Source organism: Staurois parvus, unplaced genomic scaffold, assembly GCF_062004578.1.
Source record: "Staurois parvus isolate SC_StPar_1 unplaced genomic scaffold, SC_StPar_1.0 ptg000217l, whole genome shotgun sequence".
Taxonomy (NCBI): Eukaryota; Metazoa; Chordata; class Amphibia; order Anura; family Ranidae; genus Staurois; species Staurois parvus.
In genome coordinates this window covers 9,040,239-9,058,770 of record NW_028318013.1, presented here as the reverse complement: position 1 = coordinate 9,058,770, position 18,532 = coordinate 9,040,239, and the positions used below count along the sequence as shown (strand labels likewise).

The window sequence follows — 18,532 nt, the reverse complement described above, 5'->3', positions numbered from 1 at the left end:
CAAGAAATTAGATTGGCTGTCAGTACTTCAGGACTGATCAATTTTCAGATATATCCCATAGTTTGTGAACTCTAACTTTCCTACAGACTAAATAATAAATACTGATTTGGGTTATTTTCACCAAAGAAATGTAACAGAATACATCTTCCGCCTGGGCTCCCTCGTGCGGAGCGATGGGTCTCAGCCAATGGTCCCCTTTTCCGGCAAGTCTTCCAGTGCTCTGCCAAGGCGGGTATTAGAACTCAAAGACAATCCTTCCCCGATATCCCAAACCACGAGTCAGAACTTTGTGTAGGGTGAATGAATGAATGCTTTAACACAGCTCAGTTTATAGAGCACATCCTGGTTAAACCCTGCCCCCTTCAGCCCCACCCCTACCAGTCTGGCACCTGGTTTTCCCCTCCCACAACAGAACTCTACAGCAATCAGCACAGTATAAAATCTAGAGAAGTGAAAGACTACAAGTTCACATTACCCTAAACAAACAGTGTAGAATGCCTGTCTACATAACAGCTCCTAAACATATACAGCTGTAAAAATGGTAGAACAGGAAAGGCCAATTAACAAGGGGATAAAACCGGAACAGAAAGGGCAAAATGTTATCACAAAGGGATGGTTCGTCACATTTATGAAGGATAATTTATTTGCAAACTTTTCTAACAGAAACAAAGAAAAACGAGGGCTTTTTTTCAAAAGTGGTTTTTTTTGTTAATTTAGCAAAAAATACAAACCCCAGGGGTGATTAAATACCACCAACAGAAAGCTCTAGTTGTGTGAACAAAATGATAAAAATTTAGTTTGAATGACATTTGCGTGGTCATGTAACACTGTACCCAAAGTGTGAGTGCTGAAACCTGAAAATTGGCCTGGGCAGGAAGGGGGTAAAAGTGCCTGGTATTGAAGTTGTTAATCCTTATGCTGCTAGCATTAGTAAATGGATAGGAAAGTATACCATACTTTTGAACTTTTTTTCACATTTCTTCATTTACTTCCTGATTTCAATGCCTAGGCAAATTATGTCATACATCCCAGGAGTCTTCAGGAGGGGAGGGAGGGTTCTTAGCTCAGCCAATGCCTGAGCTAAAGGCAGATGGATTCCAGGAAGGAAATGTTACATGAATCATCTGCCGTTACTCAAGATGGTCACTGCCAGAAATGCCAGGGGGAGTTTTTCAAAATTATTAATCAGCAAAATAAAGCCTGGAGACATGGATGGATGAGGGAGTTTGCTTTGAATATTAATGAATTAAACAGCATTTTAGGTTTGTAGTACTCAAATGCAGTGCAGTTCCTAAGTACATGTAATATTTCAGTTTTTTCTTTAATAAATTCAGAAACATTTCTAAAATTATGTTTTCACTTTGTCATTATGGGGTACGGAGTCTAGATTAATGAGGAAAAAAAAAATGTAAACAACTGTAGTTTCAGACTGGACTAGAACACTGAAAAAAGTGAATGGGTTCTTCAGTGTACATTACAATTAAGGACCTTTAACCCCTTCCTGCCAACAGTGTATATATATATGCAGCCCAATTGGACTGGGCTTTTTCCATGGGGTGGCATAAATGAGTATCTGCCTTTTATTTTATTTTTTTAATCGATATGTTTGATTTAGGTCAGTGCCAGCGTTCGTGCTAGGGTCTAATGTCAAGGTCAGTATATTTTGGGCAGGCATTTTTTTTTTAAAAGAAGGACTTTTTAAAATTAGTATCAGCTTCAGTTAGTGTCGATGTCAGTGCGCATTCTGCTTTTTTTAATCGTAACTAAAAAAAACACACTATTGCTCCTGGGCTGTACTACAAGTACATACAACACACATACACACGTGGTAGCGCTGCGATTTTGGGTTGTACTTTGATGGTAGGTTATTGTAGAAGCAAGAAATATGCAGCTTAATTTGAATATTTCTTTTTTTTTTTTACAATTTTGAGCCAGTTTTCCATAAAAAAACAAAAGCAAAAAAAAAAAAAAAACCAGGAGATATTACCATTTACCACCAAATGATAGCCCAAGTTGTCCATCTGGATACACATAGTAGTTGTGATACTATGTATGCTTTTACAAACACGTCAACGTTGCAAAATTGTGCTTTGGCATTACCAACTGTTTTACCCTTAGCCGGGAAGGAGTTAAATTACAGTCAACACCTATTTGATTATAAAATCATGAAATTTTACATACTTAAAAAGATGTCACAACTTCAGGTCTTTGCATTAAAAATTACTGTATTTTCGCTCCATAAGACGCACTCCCCCCCCCCCCCCAAAAAGGGGGGAAAATGTCAGTGCGTCTTATGGAGCGAATATGGAGCAGCCGGTCTGGTATTTCCACCGCCGACACCGTGTCAGAACACCAGGCCGACCGCTCAGCTCTTCTCTGCAGTAGGACCTTTCCTGATCCGCTGTACAGTCTCCCCGCACCGGCATCTTTAGTGTGAGAACCCGGCTGCTACAGCCGGGTGCCCACTGCGCATGAGCGAGATGCGCTGCGCTTTGTGAATGGCCCAGCGTCTTCTGGGACTTGTCATGTATCACAGCCGGGTGCCCACACTAAAGAGAGGACAACTCGGCAGAAGTGGGGGCAGGTACCTGTCAAATTCAGGTCCCGGCTCCCGCTCCCTCCCCAAAAGGTCTAGTCTCTTGGTCATCTCCCGTGCTGCGTCCGCAGTCTCTGGTCATCTCCCGTGCTGCGTCCGCAGTCTCTGGTCATCTCCCGTGCTGCGTCCGCAGTCTCTGGTCATCTCCCGTGCTGCGTCCGCAGTCTCTGGTCATCTCCCGTGCTGCGTCCGCAGTCTCTGGTCATCTCCCGTGCTGCGTCCGCAGTCTCTGGTCATCTCCTGTACTATGTCTCCAGTCCATTGGTTCAGAATATTTTTTTTGTTTTTCTTCGCTAAAACCTAGGTGCGTCTTATGGAGCGAAAAATATGATATATAAATTAGTGCTGCATCATATTTAACAGCGGGAAACAACCAAGGACGAAAAAAAAAAAAAAAAACACTATCCAAGAACTTTGTGGCCCTCTGACGTGACTGAGTAATATTCAATGAGAGCGGGAGAACTGGCAGATTTCAAATATATGAACATTGGTACACACAATCTATAGTCACACCAAAATTTTTGTCCTACACTATTAAAAGGGTACAGATCCTTTTATATAGAAGCTTGTATAAGATCTCTACTAAAATTACAGAAAATAATTTTCCCCAACACAACCTGCGCAAACAGTGGCCAAATTATCCCACAAAACGGTGAAGCAAAATATCAAAAGTAAAATAAATCTCACCAGACAGTTGTTCCTCAAAATGTATGAGGTCACCGGACTCTTGGAGGACTGGATCAGGATGCAACTGAGGAGATGGAAGGCAAGAAGGAACAGGACCACCTAAGAGATCAACAGGTGACGTGAGGCAGAGGAGTTCCCTGTCCATCTGGTGAGAAACTGGTGAAGAAAAAAAAAACAAAAAACATTCAAATGAACACAAGCTGGATGCTGCAGAAGTTAAAACATTCATATTTTACAATTGTAAAATATTGACCTTATAAAGGAAATCTGCGATAAAGTATGAAGCCTGCCATTGCTCATTTCTGGGGGGAAAAAAAAAAAGTTTGCGCTTGCCTTAAAAAGTTAAGTACCTTTACCAAAAATAGCTATGCAGGAATGGGGTGCCTGTAGATAAAAACTGTGAAACCTTGAACAAAGTTAAATTTCGCCCTTCCTATAGGTATAGGCCACAGGAGTTAAACCAGCAGCCCTGCAGATGTTTCCCAAACTACTAGTCCCATGAAGCATTGCAAGATTGACAGTTACAAGCATGACTCCCAAAGGTAGAGGAATGACAAGACTTGTAGTTTCCCAAAAGCTGGAGGGCCGCCAGTTTGACACCCCTGGTATAGACCATATACGTACTTGCTGAAGGCGGAATCAAAAATTCCCAGATATTGCATCATCCTGTGCTGTCTTGTTGCTAGGAAATTGGTAAAACATTGCTCAGACACACCCAGTTGTGTTTGCTCACATCTATTACAGGATTGAGCTCTTTCTTCTCCCTCACATACTCTCTCTCATCCCTGATCCAGTAGCTTTGAGCTCCGCATTTGTCAGCTTGCTTCAGTGATGGTGAGGGTGATCAGTAACAGCTGGGAGCATCTTAAGGATGGGTTTTTCCAGACTGCCTTCAGAAGGTACATAAATGGCCTATCCCTACAGCAAAGGCATCATATCCAAGTATAGTCAAACTCAAGTATAGTCAAAGCTGCACAGTTTTTATCTACAGGTGCTCCTTACCAGCAGAGGCTGTTTTGTTTTTTTGTTTATAAAGGCGAGCTAACCCTTTAAAGCCTTCTCACAGTATTTTGAGAATACTTTTGTATTTTTTGACGCACATAAATTTTCCCTCAGCAATCAGAGGACAAAGGACTCAACATGATGAGATATCTAAAGGCAGTCTCAAAAAATGAGAATCAAGCATATACACCAAAACATGCCATATCAAAAAGTAATACAAGTAGTGTAAACACTCTCACAGCCATCTGCAAAACCTTGCATACAAATGCCACCATCTGCTGAAAAAGCCACAACTATCCAGCAGAATTTAGGAAAGGTGTGGATCGAGGACCTTCTAGCAGTTTTGAAAAACTAGGAGGTAGAAGCCTGGTGTCAAAGACCAAGGGCGAGCTTTCTGTCTCTATAGGGGCCTTTCAGAAGTACAGTCTTTATTCAAGAAGAAAGCAAGCTATAGACACAGATCCATGTCTGACTAGCAGCAGGAGCAGGATGTAGGATTCAGCCCTAAAGTAGAGGAAGGTCTGCTCAATGTGAAGAGTGCCACAGAGCCTACAACTACAACTTTTCATTTTGTGACCCTCATTCTGATACAATGCCTATTCTCCATCCTATTGGCTTCCAACCATCTGGCTGGTGCTTGTTTTTCTATAGATTACTCATTTGCTTTACAATCATAGTGAGCGAGTATGTTCAGACTACAAATCCGCTCTTCTCAAATACAACTCCAGCCTCCACGCTGCTAAGCAAACCTTCTATAACACTCATCGAGACCCTCTCATCAAATCCTCATCAACTCTTCTCTACCCTTAATTCCTTACTCCACCCCCCACTGCCTCCACCCACCAACGTACTGCACAGGAGACTGCCAGTCACTTCAAGAAGAAGATTGACACAATTTGTGAGGAGTTCTCCATTGTCAAGCTTCCTCCTCTAACCAACATACCAGGCCCAACACCAAACTCAACACTCTCCTCCTTCAACCCTGTTACCACCAAGGAAGTTGCCGAACTCCTTTCCAAAGGCCCACGTCACCACCTGTCCCCTGGATCCTGTCCCCTCACGACTGTTGCAGCCTCCTTCCTGCTCTATCAAACTCACTAACCCACATATACAACCTCTCACTCTCCATGGGCACCTTTCCCTCCCCACTCAAACATGCACTGGTTACCCCCATCCTCAAAAAACCCTCGCTGGACCCCACCTGTTTGAATAACTTAAGACCCATCTCCCTGCTCCTGTATGCCTCCAAGCTTCGAGCGCCTTGTTCACAACCATATTGTCAGGGAGCGAGGAGCCAGACACACAAGGAGGTGCAATTAAAGGTAGGTTTATGAATATCAAAATAAGATAAGAGTCTATGCATGTCCAACAGCGGAAATCGTAGCCAAAGCCGGGATCAGGAGCCAGGAAGAATCGTCACCAGAGCCGGGATCAGGAGCCAGGAAGAATCGTCACCAGACCTGGGGTCAGAAGCCAGGAGGAGTCTTAGCCAAAGCTGAGTCAGTATCCAGGAAAGCAATGAGTAGCTAAACAGGAGCTTGCTGCTGTGCAAGAGACAGGACACGAATGCAATTGACAGCTTCAAAACAGCAGAGTTCTATGTGATAAGCCACCACCTTCTGGGGGAGGAGCCGCAGAGGGCTGAAAGCATAAAGGATCCCACAATGCTTTGCAGACACCTAAGATGGATGCCAGCACATGGAGCAGCACAAGCCCTGAGGAAAGGTAGGACCTTGACACGTATGAACTGCTACCTCACCGACAACAACCTTTATGATCCCGGACAGTCTGGATTCCACCCACAACATTCCACAGAAACTGCCCTACTAAAAATGACCTACTAACTGCTAAAACCAACGGCCATTACTCCATACTCATACTCCTTGACCTTTCCGCTGCCCTTGACACAGTCGACTACCCGCTCCTCCCCAGTAAACGGTCACAATTATGGCAAATCACGGCTTGAACTATCTTGCTTTACATGTAATGAGTCTATATCATATATTAGTTTCACCTTTTAAGTAGCATTACTGAAATAAATGCACTTTTGCACGATATTCTAATTTTTCGAGTTTCACCTGCATCTCTCCACTCCTCAGCTCACCTCCTCAGGCATCACAAATCTACTAAGCGACATATAAGCATGGATGTCATATCACTACCTTAAACTCAATCTTTCAAAAACTGAACTTGTAATATTTCCTCCCCCCCGGTCCCCAACTCATGACTTTACCATTAAGATCAACAGCACAACCATCGGTGCTTCCCCTCATGCCAGGGTGTTAGACTCTGACCTCTCCTTTGGGCCCCACATTCATTCACTCACTGGCTAAATCCTGCCACCTCAACCTCCAGAACATTTCCAAAATCCATCCCTTCCTGACCAATGACACCACAAAACAACTTATCCACGCCTTGGTTATATCCCGCCTCGATTACTGCAACTCCCTCCTCACTGGTCTACCGTTGCACAGGCTATCCCCCCTTCAGTCTAATATGAATGCTGCTGCTAGACTCATACACCTTACCAACCGATCAGCGACTGCTGCCCCTTTCTGCAAATCCCTTCACTGGCTTCCACTAACCCAACGTATAAAATTTAAAATACTCACAGCTTACAAAGCCATCCACAACACTGCCCTTAGCTACATCACCATCCTCATCCACAGATACTACCCAAATCACCCACTCCTCTACTCCCATAATATTCTCTTCACCTCCTCCCATGCTCGCCTTCATGACTTCTCCAGAGCCTCTCCCATCCCCTGGAACTCCCTACACAGCATGTCTGGTCAGCCCCCAACCTGTCTGCCTTTAGGCGATCTTTGAAAACTCACTTCTTCAGGGAAGCCTACCCCACCTCCACCTAAGAACTGTACTTTAATCACCTCCACCAGATCATCCCCCGCAGCGATCACCTTTTGTATCACCGCCTCCTTCCTTTAGATTGTAAGCTCCACGAGCAGGGCCCTCACATTCCTTCTGTACTGAAAGTATTGTAATTTTTTATTTTTTATTTCAGGTACTTATATATGTAAAGCGCTGCGTAAATTGAAGATGCTATATATTATACCTTCACATCAGTCCCTAACCATCAAGGGGCGTACAATCTAAGGTCCCTAACTCATTCATATACAAGGGCCAATTTAGACAGGATTCCATTACCTACCAGCATGTCTTTGGAGTGTAGGAGGAAACTGGAGTACCCGGAGGAAACCCACGCAGGCACAGGGAGAACATGTAAACTCCAGGCAGGAGGTGCCATGGTGGGGATTCGAACCAACGACCCTAGCACTGCCAGGCGGAAGTGCTAACCATTTAGCCACTGTGCTGCCCTAATTGTACTGTCTCCCTTATATTGTAAAGTGCTGCAAAAACTGTTGGCGTTCTATAAATCCTGTATAATAATAATTAATAACTTTTTAATCAAGGTACGCTGTTCTTCTTAACAATGTCTGGAACGACCCATTTTCCTCAGAATTTCAGAGAGAAATGCACTGTACCCGGCATGTACAACATTTGCTGCCTGCCTTCCTTAAATAAGGGCAATAATTGCCACCTGTTTTTCAAAGAATTAAAGACCTCACGAATAGAACTCCACACTGCTATTATTTTGAACATGCCCCTTTCAATTAGTGATTCAATTACACAGAATCAGCAGCATGCATGTCATGACTGTTGGGTCTGTTGGATTTCTATTACTCTACTACACCTGCTAGTAAATTATTTGCCATGTAGAAATATCATTTCTACCAAAAACAGTGATTGATCAGGTTAGTGATGTCTGACTGCTATTATTTTGAACACAACTGTATATATGCACACATCAGTGTGGTGAGTTATGGGGTGTCCACAGGAGCAGTAGAACTAGAAAACCACGAGACAAAGCATGCAGCAGGCAGCGAAATGATTAAAAATTAAGTCTGAAATGGCATAATACAGCTATTTAATACATATGAAGAAAGCCATGTCCATTACCTCATATAGACTAAATGAACATTATTATTATTATACAGGATTTATATAGTGCCAACAGTTTGTGCAGCACTTTACAATATAAGGGAGACAGTACAATTAAAGCAGCACAGTGGCTAAATGGTTAGCACTTCCACACTGGCAGTACTAGGGTCGTTGGTTCAAATCCACGGCACCACCTGCCTGGAGTGTGCATGTTCTTCCTGTGCCTGCGTGGATTTCCTCCGGGTACTCCGGTTTCTCCCACACTCCAAAGACATGCTGGTAGGTTAACTGGCTCCTGTCTAAATTGGCCCTAATATGTGTATGTATGAATTTAAGTTAGGGACCTTAGATTGTACACCCCTTGAGGGTTAGGGACTGATGTGAATGTACAATATATATGTGTAAAGCACTGCGTAAATTGACAGCACTATATAAGTACCTGAAATATATACCCTGAGACCTGCTACAGCCTACCACGATGCTGCCTGACCTGGACCTGAGGCCTTCTGTCTACCCCCCTCCCCCGAGTAGTAAGACCTGCCACAGCCTACCACAACGCAGCCTGACCCAGACCTGAGGCCCTTCTGTCTACCTCCCGTGAGTAGTGAAACCTGCCACAGCCTTCCACAACGTGGCCTGACCCGAGACCTGCCACAGCCTACCACGACACGGCCTGACCCGGACCTGAGGCCCTTCTATCTACCCCCCCGTGAGTACAGCTGATATCCATCCCTCACCGCCCCGAGTCAAACTTCACCTCACAATCTGAAAATTAAACAAATTGGAACTTGTAGTTTGATCCAACTATACTACTACTACTCCGGCACCGGGCACCACAGATCCCCTAAGGCCAGTACCACCCTTGGCCACATGACACATAACTGAACTCTACCAAACTTAGCATGAGAACTCTACCTGCAGGAAGACACAACTACGAAAAACTCCACTACACACTGGACCATCTGCAATCAAGCACCTCGGGAAACTCTTCTCCACACCTGACTCCCACTCCATTTACCTTTGGAAATGCCTCCTCTACTCCTTTTCATATTCCTCTCCTGCGTCCCCAAAATCTCTTTTCTCTGTCCCTCTGCTCCACCCAAACAACTGTACATCTCACCTTCACTGCTTCCATCTCCCTACTACTGCTCTCATCACCTCCTCCTGATACTCCACTCTCCTGCTGACCCGAACACCAAAACTGGAAGACATGCGCACTCATATACATCCCGCTCCCATGCCACCTTTCTCACCCTTCTTCTCCTAACCTCTGGGGATATCTCCCCGAACCCTGGTCCTCCACTACCTCGCCCACACACAAGACATCCTCTCTCTTCTGTAAACTGCCGCAACCCCCTCAATCTTATATCTGTCCCCCTGCTCCCCAAAACCACCCTCCTGTTCTCATGCGCACTCTGGAACGCCCACTCGGTCTTCAACAACCTCACCTCCATCCATGACCTCTGTCTCCCTTAACCTTCTAGAGATCACCAAAACCTGGGTCCAAGGAACAGACTCTGCCTCCCCCGCAGCACTCTCCTATGGAGGTCTCATCTGGACCCACTCACCCAGACTCAGTGGTCGGAAAGGTGGTGGGGTTGGTTTGCTCCTGTCACCACTGAGCACCTTCCAAGTCCTCCCTAACCCTCCCTCTCTATCCTTCTCCACCTTCGAGCCCCACTACATCTGGCTATTCTCTCCAATCTCTCTGAGGATTGCAGTGTTCTATCGACCTCCTGGACCTGTGTTCCGCTTTGATGACTTTGCCCCCTGGCTACCCTTCTTTGTCTCCTCTGAGCTACCCACTATCATTCTCGGAGACTTCAACATCCCTATCAACATCAATAACCAGGCTACATCCCAACTCCTCCACATAAACTCTTCTTTTGCACTAGCACAGTGCATACAGTCCTTCACCCACTGACGGGAACACTCTTGACCTTGTCTTCTCTCACCCTTGCACTCCCTGCAACCTCACTAACACCCCTTTTCCTCTCTCCGATGACAACCTCATCACCTTCTCCGTCTCCTCATCCTCAAACACCTATCCCTCCAAACAACTACCAGCAGAAACCTCCGGAACTGGAACCCTGCTCCCTTCCACTCTGCAACTGACCAACTTAACGACAGCATCCATGCCCTGACCACTACTGTCTAAAACAACTCGCTTTCAGACGCTCTAGACTCGCTCGCACCCCCAACACGAAGCATTAGGCCCTGACCGCTACAACCCTGGCAGACTGACCACACCAGAAACCCCAAATGACAGTCGTGCGCTGGAGCGACTATGGCCTAAAACCAAATTCCAACAAGCGTTCACCCGCTATAAATCTGCCTTAACGTACACTTCCTCCCTTCACGCTGCCAAACAAGCCTATTTTATTACCCTCATTAGTACCTTCTCCACTTTTAACTCTCTACTTTCTCCGCCTACACCCAGTACCTCACCGCGCACGAGATTGCCAACCACTTCAAAAACAAGATTGACACAATTCTTAGGGACTTCGCCACTGCTCAGACACCCACCCCACTTAGCACTCCTCACACAATAACCCGCTCAACACTTTGCTCCCTTGACTTCACTACCACCGAAGAGGACACTAAGATTTTCTCCGCAGCCCACCTCACCACCTGCCCCCTGGACCCTGTCCCCTCACAACTCCTGCGTTCCCCCTCCTCTTCCATCCTATGCTCCCTCACTCACATCTTCAATCTTTCCCTCTCCACCGGTACCTTCCCCTCCCCTCTAAAGCATGCGCACATCACTTCCATACTTAAGAAACCCTCCCTGGACCCCTCCGACCTGAACCTAAGACCCATCTTACCGACAACAACCTTCTCGACCCTTTACAGTCCGGCTTCCGCCCCCTACACTCCACCGAAACTGCCCTACGCAAACTCACCAATGACCTATTAACCTCCAAAACCAATGGCCACTATATTATACTCCTACTACTTGACACCTCTGCGGCTTTTGACACGGATGACCACCCCCTCCTCCTGAAAAAACTGCACTCTTGGTCTCAGACTCCACTCTCTCCTGGTTCTCCTCCTATCTATCGCAGCGCTCCTTCAGTGTTACTTATAACGCTGCCACCTCCCCTTCACTCCCTCTCTGTCGGGGTCCCTCAAGGCTCTGTCCTCGGACCCCTCCTCTTCTCCATCTACACCTCCTCCCTTGGCCAATTGATAAACTCCCACGGCTTCAACTACCATCTCTATGCAGGCGACACACAAATCTCTCTCTCTACCCGTTACCTCACCCCCTCAGTCTCCAATCGCATCACCAGCCTACTAAGCGACATATCGGACTGGATGTCACTCCACTTCCTCAAACTCAACCTTTCCAAAACTGAGCTCCTAGTATTCCCCCCAGCCTGTGCCCCCCCCCCCCCCAAATTCTCTATCAAGATCAACAACACTACCATCAGCCCCACCCCTCACGCCAGGGTACTAGGTGTAATCCTAGACTCCAATCTGTCCTTTCAGCCCCAGGTCCAATCACTGACAAACTCATGTAGACTTAAACTCCTCAACATCTCCAAGATATGACCGTTCCTAACCTCGGAAACCACTAAGCAACTCATTCACTCCCTTATTATATCACGCCTTGACTACTGTAACTCCCTCCTCACTGGCCTACCTCACCGCAGGCTATCCTCACTACAGTCCATCATGAATGCTGCTGCCAGACTGATTCACCTTACTATCCGCTCTATATTTGCCACCCCTCTCTGCCAATCCCTCCACTGGCTCCCAATTGTCCAAGGGATAAAATTCAAAATAATAACACTGACGTATAAAGCCGTTCATAACACTGCCCCTAATTACATCACCGACCTGGTCTCTAAATACCACCCAAACCGTAGTCTCAGCTCTTTGCAAGACCGCCTACTCTCTAGCTCCCTTGTCTCCTCCCATGCTCGTCTCCAGGATTTCTCAAGGGCTTCACCCATCCTCTGGAACTCCCTACCCCAAGCTATCAGACGATCTCCTACTCTGCTCACCTTTAGGCGCACTCTGAAAACCCATCTCTTCAGGGAAGCCTACCCCAACCCACTTAATACTGGAATCAATTACTCCAACTACCACTCCATCCCCCACAGCTAATTACCTCTTGTACCACTATCCCCTCCCTCCTAGATTGTAAGCTCCAAGGAGCAGGGCCCTCTAATCCCTCTTGTATTGAACTGTATTGTCTCCCACTATAATGTAAAGCGCTGAGCAAACTGTTGGCGCTATAAGTCCTGTATAATATATATATATATATATATATATATATATATATATATATATATATATATATATATATATATATATATATATATATATATTTAAAAGTGAGAGAAAAAAAAACAATTTGAATTAAGTCCTCTATAGGTTGATCATTTTCATTTCCATCAAACTATGGGGCATCCTTACGTTCCTAACACATTAGCCAGTCCATATTAGCATAGATATCCAGCATATTTTTTCCCCTTGAGGTCTTATCTGTTCCTTTGACATTTTTAACAAGGGTGTGTAGACTTTTTATATCCACTGTATATACATACACACTGCTCAAAAAAAATTAGGTTTCTGTGATGTAAAAAAATGACAAAACTTTTTAGAACTTTTACCACCTTCAATGTAACCTATAAACTGTACAACTCAGATGAACAGCACACTGAAATCTTTTAAGTGGAGGAAAGTAAAAATAAAAAAACTAAAATAATATGGTTGCATAAGTGTGCACACCCTTAAAACTAATACTTTGCTGAAGTACCTTTTTATTTTATTACTCAGTCATTTTGGATATGAGTATCAGCATGGCACTTCTTGACTTGGCAATATTTGCCCCCTCTTCCTTGCAAAAACACTCCAAATCTGTCAGATTGCGAGGGCATCTCCTGTGCACAGACCTCATCAGATCACCCCACAGATTTTTGATCAGATTCAGGTCAGGGTTCTGGCTGGGCTATTCCAAAACTTTAATCTTCTTCTGGTGAAGCCATTCCTTTGTTGATTTGGATATATGCTTTGGGTCGTTGTCATGCTGAAAGATTAAGTTCCTCTTCATGTTCAGCTTTCAAGCAGACACCTGAAGGTTTTTGTGCCAATATTGACTGGTATTTTGAACTGTTCATATTTCCTTCTACCTTGACTATGGCCCCAGTTCCAGATGAAGAAAAACAGCCCCAAAGTAAGCTGCTGCTACCCCCATGCTTCACTGTGGGTATGGTGTTCTTTTGGTGATGTGTTGTGTTTTTGCACAAAACATATCTTTTGGAATCATGGTCTGATGAAACCAAAGTTGAACTTTTTGTCCATAACACATTTTCCCACATGCTTTTGGGAGACTTCGGATGTGTTTTTGCAAAATGTAGCCAGGCTTGGATGTTTTCCTTCATAAGAAAAGGCTTTCATCTTGCCACTCTACCCCATAGCCCAGACATATGAAGAAAATGGGAGATTTTTGTCACATGTACCACGTAGCCAGTACTTGCCAGATATTCATGCAGCTCCATTAATGTTGCTGTAGGTCTCTTGGCAGCCTTCCAGAACAGTTTTCTTCTAGTCTCCTTAAATTTTGGAGGGACGTCCAGTTCTTCATAATGTCACTGTTGTGCCATATATTTGCCAATCTCAAAAGTTGTTGACCTTTTCTTTTGACCTTAACAACCGAAAGCCTACAATTATTGCATTAATGCTCATTACTGTATTGTATATGCCAGTGGTCTCCAAACCGCGGCCCGTGGGCCAAATGAGGTCCTTTGCTTACCTCTATCTGGCCCTCAGGGAACTATTCCTCAAACTGATACCAATGATGGGGCACTATTCCTCCTTCCAATGACTACAAGCACTTTGTAATTGTTTTTACTCCTACTGATGCTGGGACATTTTCTACTCCCATTGGCCACTCTGGTCCTCCTCAAGTCTGAAGGACAGTAAACCGGCCCTTTGTTTAGAAGGTTTGGAGACCCCTGGTATATGCAATTGCCAACTTTTATATTGAGCACTTCTGGTATTGGAAATAGGACATCCATCTTTAGCCCTGTCGGTTTTACTGGACTATCTAAGGGCTTTCATTCTTATCTTCACTTTTTTTATCCATTTTAAATGCGACTAAGAAAATCTATTATATTTTATTCATGTGTGTTTTCTCCCATATTGGGCTAATAAGGTATGGTATTTTTAGCTTGAACTTGAATTGTTCACTCAGGAAGAGACCAGGACATCAGCAGAGAGAGAGGGGGGGCAGAGATAGCGAGAGAGAGAGGGGGGGAAAGAGGGAGAAGGAGAGGGGGGGGGGGGGGGAAAGAGGGAGAAGGAGAGGGGGGGGAGGGGGAAAGAGGGAGAAGGAGAGGGGGGGGAGGGGGAAAGAGGGAGAAGGAGAGGGGGGGGAGGGGGAAAGAGGGAGAAGGAGAGGGGGGGGAGGGGGAAAGAGGGAGAAGGAGAGGGGGGGGAGGGGGAAAGAGGGAGAAGGAGAGGGGGGGGAGGGGGAAAGAGGGAGAAGGAGAGGGGGGGGAGGGGGAAAGAGGGAGAAGGAGAGGGGGGGGAGGGGGAAAGAGGGAGAAGGAGAGGGGGGGGGGGGAGGGGGAAAGAGGGAGAAGGAGAGGGGGGGGGGGGGGAGGGGGAAAGAGGGAGAAGGAGAGGGGGGGGGGGGAGGGGGAAAGAGGGAGAAGGAGAGGGGGGGGGGAGGGGGAAAGAGGGAGAAGGAGAGGGGGGGGGGGGGGAGGGGGAAAGAGGGAGAAGGAGAGGGGGGGGGAGGGGGAAAGAGGGAGAAGGAGAGGGGGGGGGAGGGGGAAAGAGGGAGAAGGAGAGGGGGGGGGAGGGGGAAAGAGGGAGAAGGAGAGGGGGAGGGAGAAGGAGAGGGGGAAAGAGGGAGAAAGAGGGAGAAGGAGAGGGGGAAAGAGGGAGAAGGAGAGGGGGAAAGAGGGAGAAGGAGAGGGGGAAAGAGGGAGAAGGAGAGGGGGAAAGAGGGAGAAGGAGAGGGGGAAAGAGGGAGAAGGAGAGGGGGGGAGGGAGAAGGAGAGGGGGGGAGGGAGAAGGAGAGGGGGGGAGGGAGAAGGAGAGGGGGGCGAGAGAGAAGGAGAGGGGGGCGAGAGAGAGAGGGGGAGAGGGGGGCGAGAGAGAGAGGGGGAGAGGGGGGCGAGAGAGAGAGGGGGAGAGGGGGGCGAGAGAGAGAGGGGGAGAGGGGGGCGAGAGAGAGAGGGGGAGAGGGGGGCGAGAGAGAGAGGGGGAGAGGGGGGCGAGAGAGAGAGGGGGAGAGGGGGGCGAGAGAGAGAGGGGGAGAGGGGGGCGAGAGAGAGAGGGGGAGAGGGGGGCGAGAGAGAGAGGGGGAGAGGGGGGCGAGAGAGAGAGGGGGAGAGGGGGGCGAGAGAGAGGGGGGAGAGAGAGAGGGGGGCGAGAGAGAGAGGGGAGAGAGAGAGGGGGGAGAGAGAGAGGGGAGAGAGAGAGGGGGGAGAGAGAGAGGGGAGAGAGAGGGGGGAGAGAGAGAGGGGAGAGAGAGGGGGGAGAGAGGGGGGAGAGAGAGGGGGGGAGAGAGGGGAGAGAGAGGGGAGAGAGAGGGGAGAGAGAGGGGGAGAGAGAGGGGGAGAGAGAGAGGGGGAGAGAGAGAGGGGGAGAGAGAGAGGGGGAGAGAGAGAGGGGGAGAGAGAGAGGGGGAGAGAGAGGGGGGGAGAGAGAGAGGGGGAGAGAGAGAGGGGGAGAGAGAGAGGGGGAGAACCCCTCCCTCACATCTTATTCCTCTTTACTATTCCTACTCTCTATTTCCCTTAGAGCTAACTGCCTCCCCTCATTTTCCATAGCCCACACTTCTCCTTCTTCCTCCCAACCAGGGATATTTATTTTCTGTATATCAAGTCTCTCACAAAATTCTCTCAGATCTTCGGGGAATCTCAGTCTTGCGGAACGTCCATTTCTCCATCCAATCAAATACGCTGGAAACCCCCAGCTATATCGAACATTCTGTTTTCTCCTCTGTTCCAGTAACAGTTTCAAAGTTCTCCTTCTTAATGTTTTTGCATAGTATTCAGCATTATTATTATTCCCGTCCCGTCAGTCTCCTTGGGAGATCTCTGGAAAGCCTTGTATCCTTAGATTGCATCTCCTATCCCTATTCTTCTTGTCGTCCAATTTATATAACAGATTTCTTTGTTCTTTTCTCATTTCCATCACCAGTTTTTCTAATTTCTGTATAATTTGGCCATGTTAATCTAGTTTTTCTTCCATCTCCTCCCCCCTTGATATTTGCCCCAGATCTTTGTGTAATTTCTCCAGTTCCTGTATTAGGGATCTTTCAAGTCCTTTTAACATTTCTGCTATTTCTGCTTTAGTAGGCATCTGTGAGCTCTTCTCTTGTTCTGCTTTATCCATATCCACTTCTTCCTTATGTTGACTACTGTTGTTAACCATTTCCAGGGAACATTCCCCGCTGTTTTTCCTCTCACCTTTTACACTTATTCCCTGCTGTCTCTCTGGAGTCTGTTTCTCCTGTGAGGATATGTATTTAATTGACCCTGTTTGGGACGCCTTAGGCCCTCCTCCCTTTGATACTATGTTTCTCATGCCATCAGGGACGATCTCAATTTTCCGCAGTTCTGGTTTTGGGGGGGGGAGGGGGGGGGGGGGGAGGTTTTATTTGATATCAAAATTTGTCTTCCATGGGTATCCCCCCTCTCAGTTCTTTTCTTCCTTTTTCTCTCCCCCCACTCCTGAACTGATCTACCCGGGTCCTCTGCTTCTAGATCTTTATCTGTTTTACACTGTCCGCCTTCTGATTTTCCTCTAAGACCCCCTGGGTGAACCCCGCCTCAGTTTCAACATATAGTTCAATACATACAGTTCAGTTCCCATGCAATACATTAATCTCAGTACTTTTGCCGCTCTCACTCACCCTCTTATCCCCAATACGGCTTTTCTCCCATATGAGATCTCTGTCATATGAAGAAAAGGGCTTCCCTGAAAAACATTTCCCGCACTCCTAACAGGTATACAACTTCTCCTCCGTGTAAGATCTCTGATATATGTAAAGTCTAGACTTATCTGAGAAAACATTTCCCGCACTCCGAACAAGGGTATGGCTGCTCCCTCTTGTATTATCACTGGTATATATAAAAATAATAGGACTTACATGAAAAACTTTTCCCGCACTCAAAACAGGAATACTTCTCCCCCATGTGAGATCTCTGGTTTCTATAGAGATTTAACTTCTCTTAGAGACTTTGCTGCATTTTAGGACATCTCTTCCTTTACTCAAAGTGAGGGGTGAGGTGGCTCCAGCTACTCTCTTCTATGGAACATTGCACTCGACATTCCCCTCACACAATGAGTGGATTGCAGGGGGGTTCACCCAGCCCGTTTCCGTGTGTCTCCAGCTGCCACGGTCCTGTGTGCAGGAGGAAGAGAGCCGGCATCTCCCTTGCTCCTAGAAACGCCAGCCGGCTTCTCTGCCTCCCAGAGCTCCCTTGCGGCAGATCACCTGATCGCCCGGCATCCACTGAGCTCCGGGGAACACACACCGTCGGGCCGAGAGCACAGGAAAACCCGCCGCGATGGCCGCCACTCCTGGAGGTCCTCGGTCCACACCAGGCAGGCCTCCCCTCTCCCCGGCTAGTCTCTCCAGGGCTTCGCGCACATCTCTCCCCATCTCGGCAGGACACTGCGAGGTGCTTGGGAGCCAGGAGCCCTCACATCTAGCTCCCGCTCCAAGCCATGGTCAGGCTCCTTCCTGGGTGTGGTCTGAAATGAAGCTCTGCTGATGTCTATTATCCAATCATGTGCAAGCAAAAATGCTTTCTTTTTTTTTTCCCTTGCATGTGATTAGGTATTCTAGGCAAAGTGAAACTTTACCTCATTTATTAAGCTCTGGAGCAACTGCACTTGCAGTGGACAGTATATTCACCTTTAGTACATCAAACCCAATGTCTCATATGCCCTTAACTTTCCACTTCCTGAGGTCCACTCTGAAGCTACAGTTAAAAGTATGGTGATTTTTTTTTTTTTTTCTTAAATCATACCTGCCTAGGTGGATGCAGCATGGGTCCGATGCTGCATCTGTTACCCACCGGTTCTAAAGGTGAAAACTCAGCGATCACATGACTGCTTATCACCAAGTTCTCACAGCTGCTCTGACCAGAGAGCAGGACCATCAGTCACCGCTCTCTGCTCGGCCCCTCAGAGCTCAATGGAGCGCTGGGCAGTGGAGGGGAAGGGAAGCAGTTGGCCCAGGCTCTCAGCAGATCGCTGAGAGGCTAAGCCAGGTGCCACTCCAGACTCTGGGGGGGGGGGGGGGGGGATCTCGAC

General features: G+C 46.9%; 1 protein-coding gene across 5 annotated transcripts in view; it reads right to left on the bottom strand.

Moving 5' to 3' along the window:
* Positions 1 to 18,532, bottom strand: part of MARF1 (meiosis regulator and mRNA stability factor 1) — a 243,654-nt gene that overhangs the window by 22,657 nt on the left and 202,465 nt on the right. For all 5 annotated transcript variants that reach the window (XR_016312994.1, XM_089679093.1, XM_089679095.1 and 2 more), the window contains one exon: positions 3,284 to 3,439. Coding sequence is in view for 4 of the 5 variants with exons in the window: in XM_089679093.1 (XP_089535219.1) it covers positions 3,284 to 3,439 (156 nt within the window). In the remaining variant the exon portion in view is untranslated. The remainder of the gene's footprint in view (positions 1 to 3,283; positions 3,440 to 18,532) is intronic.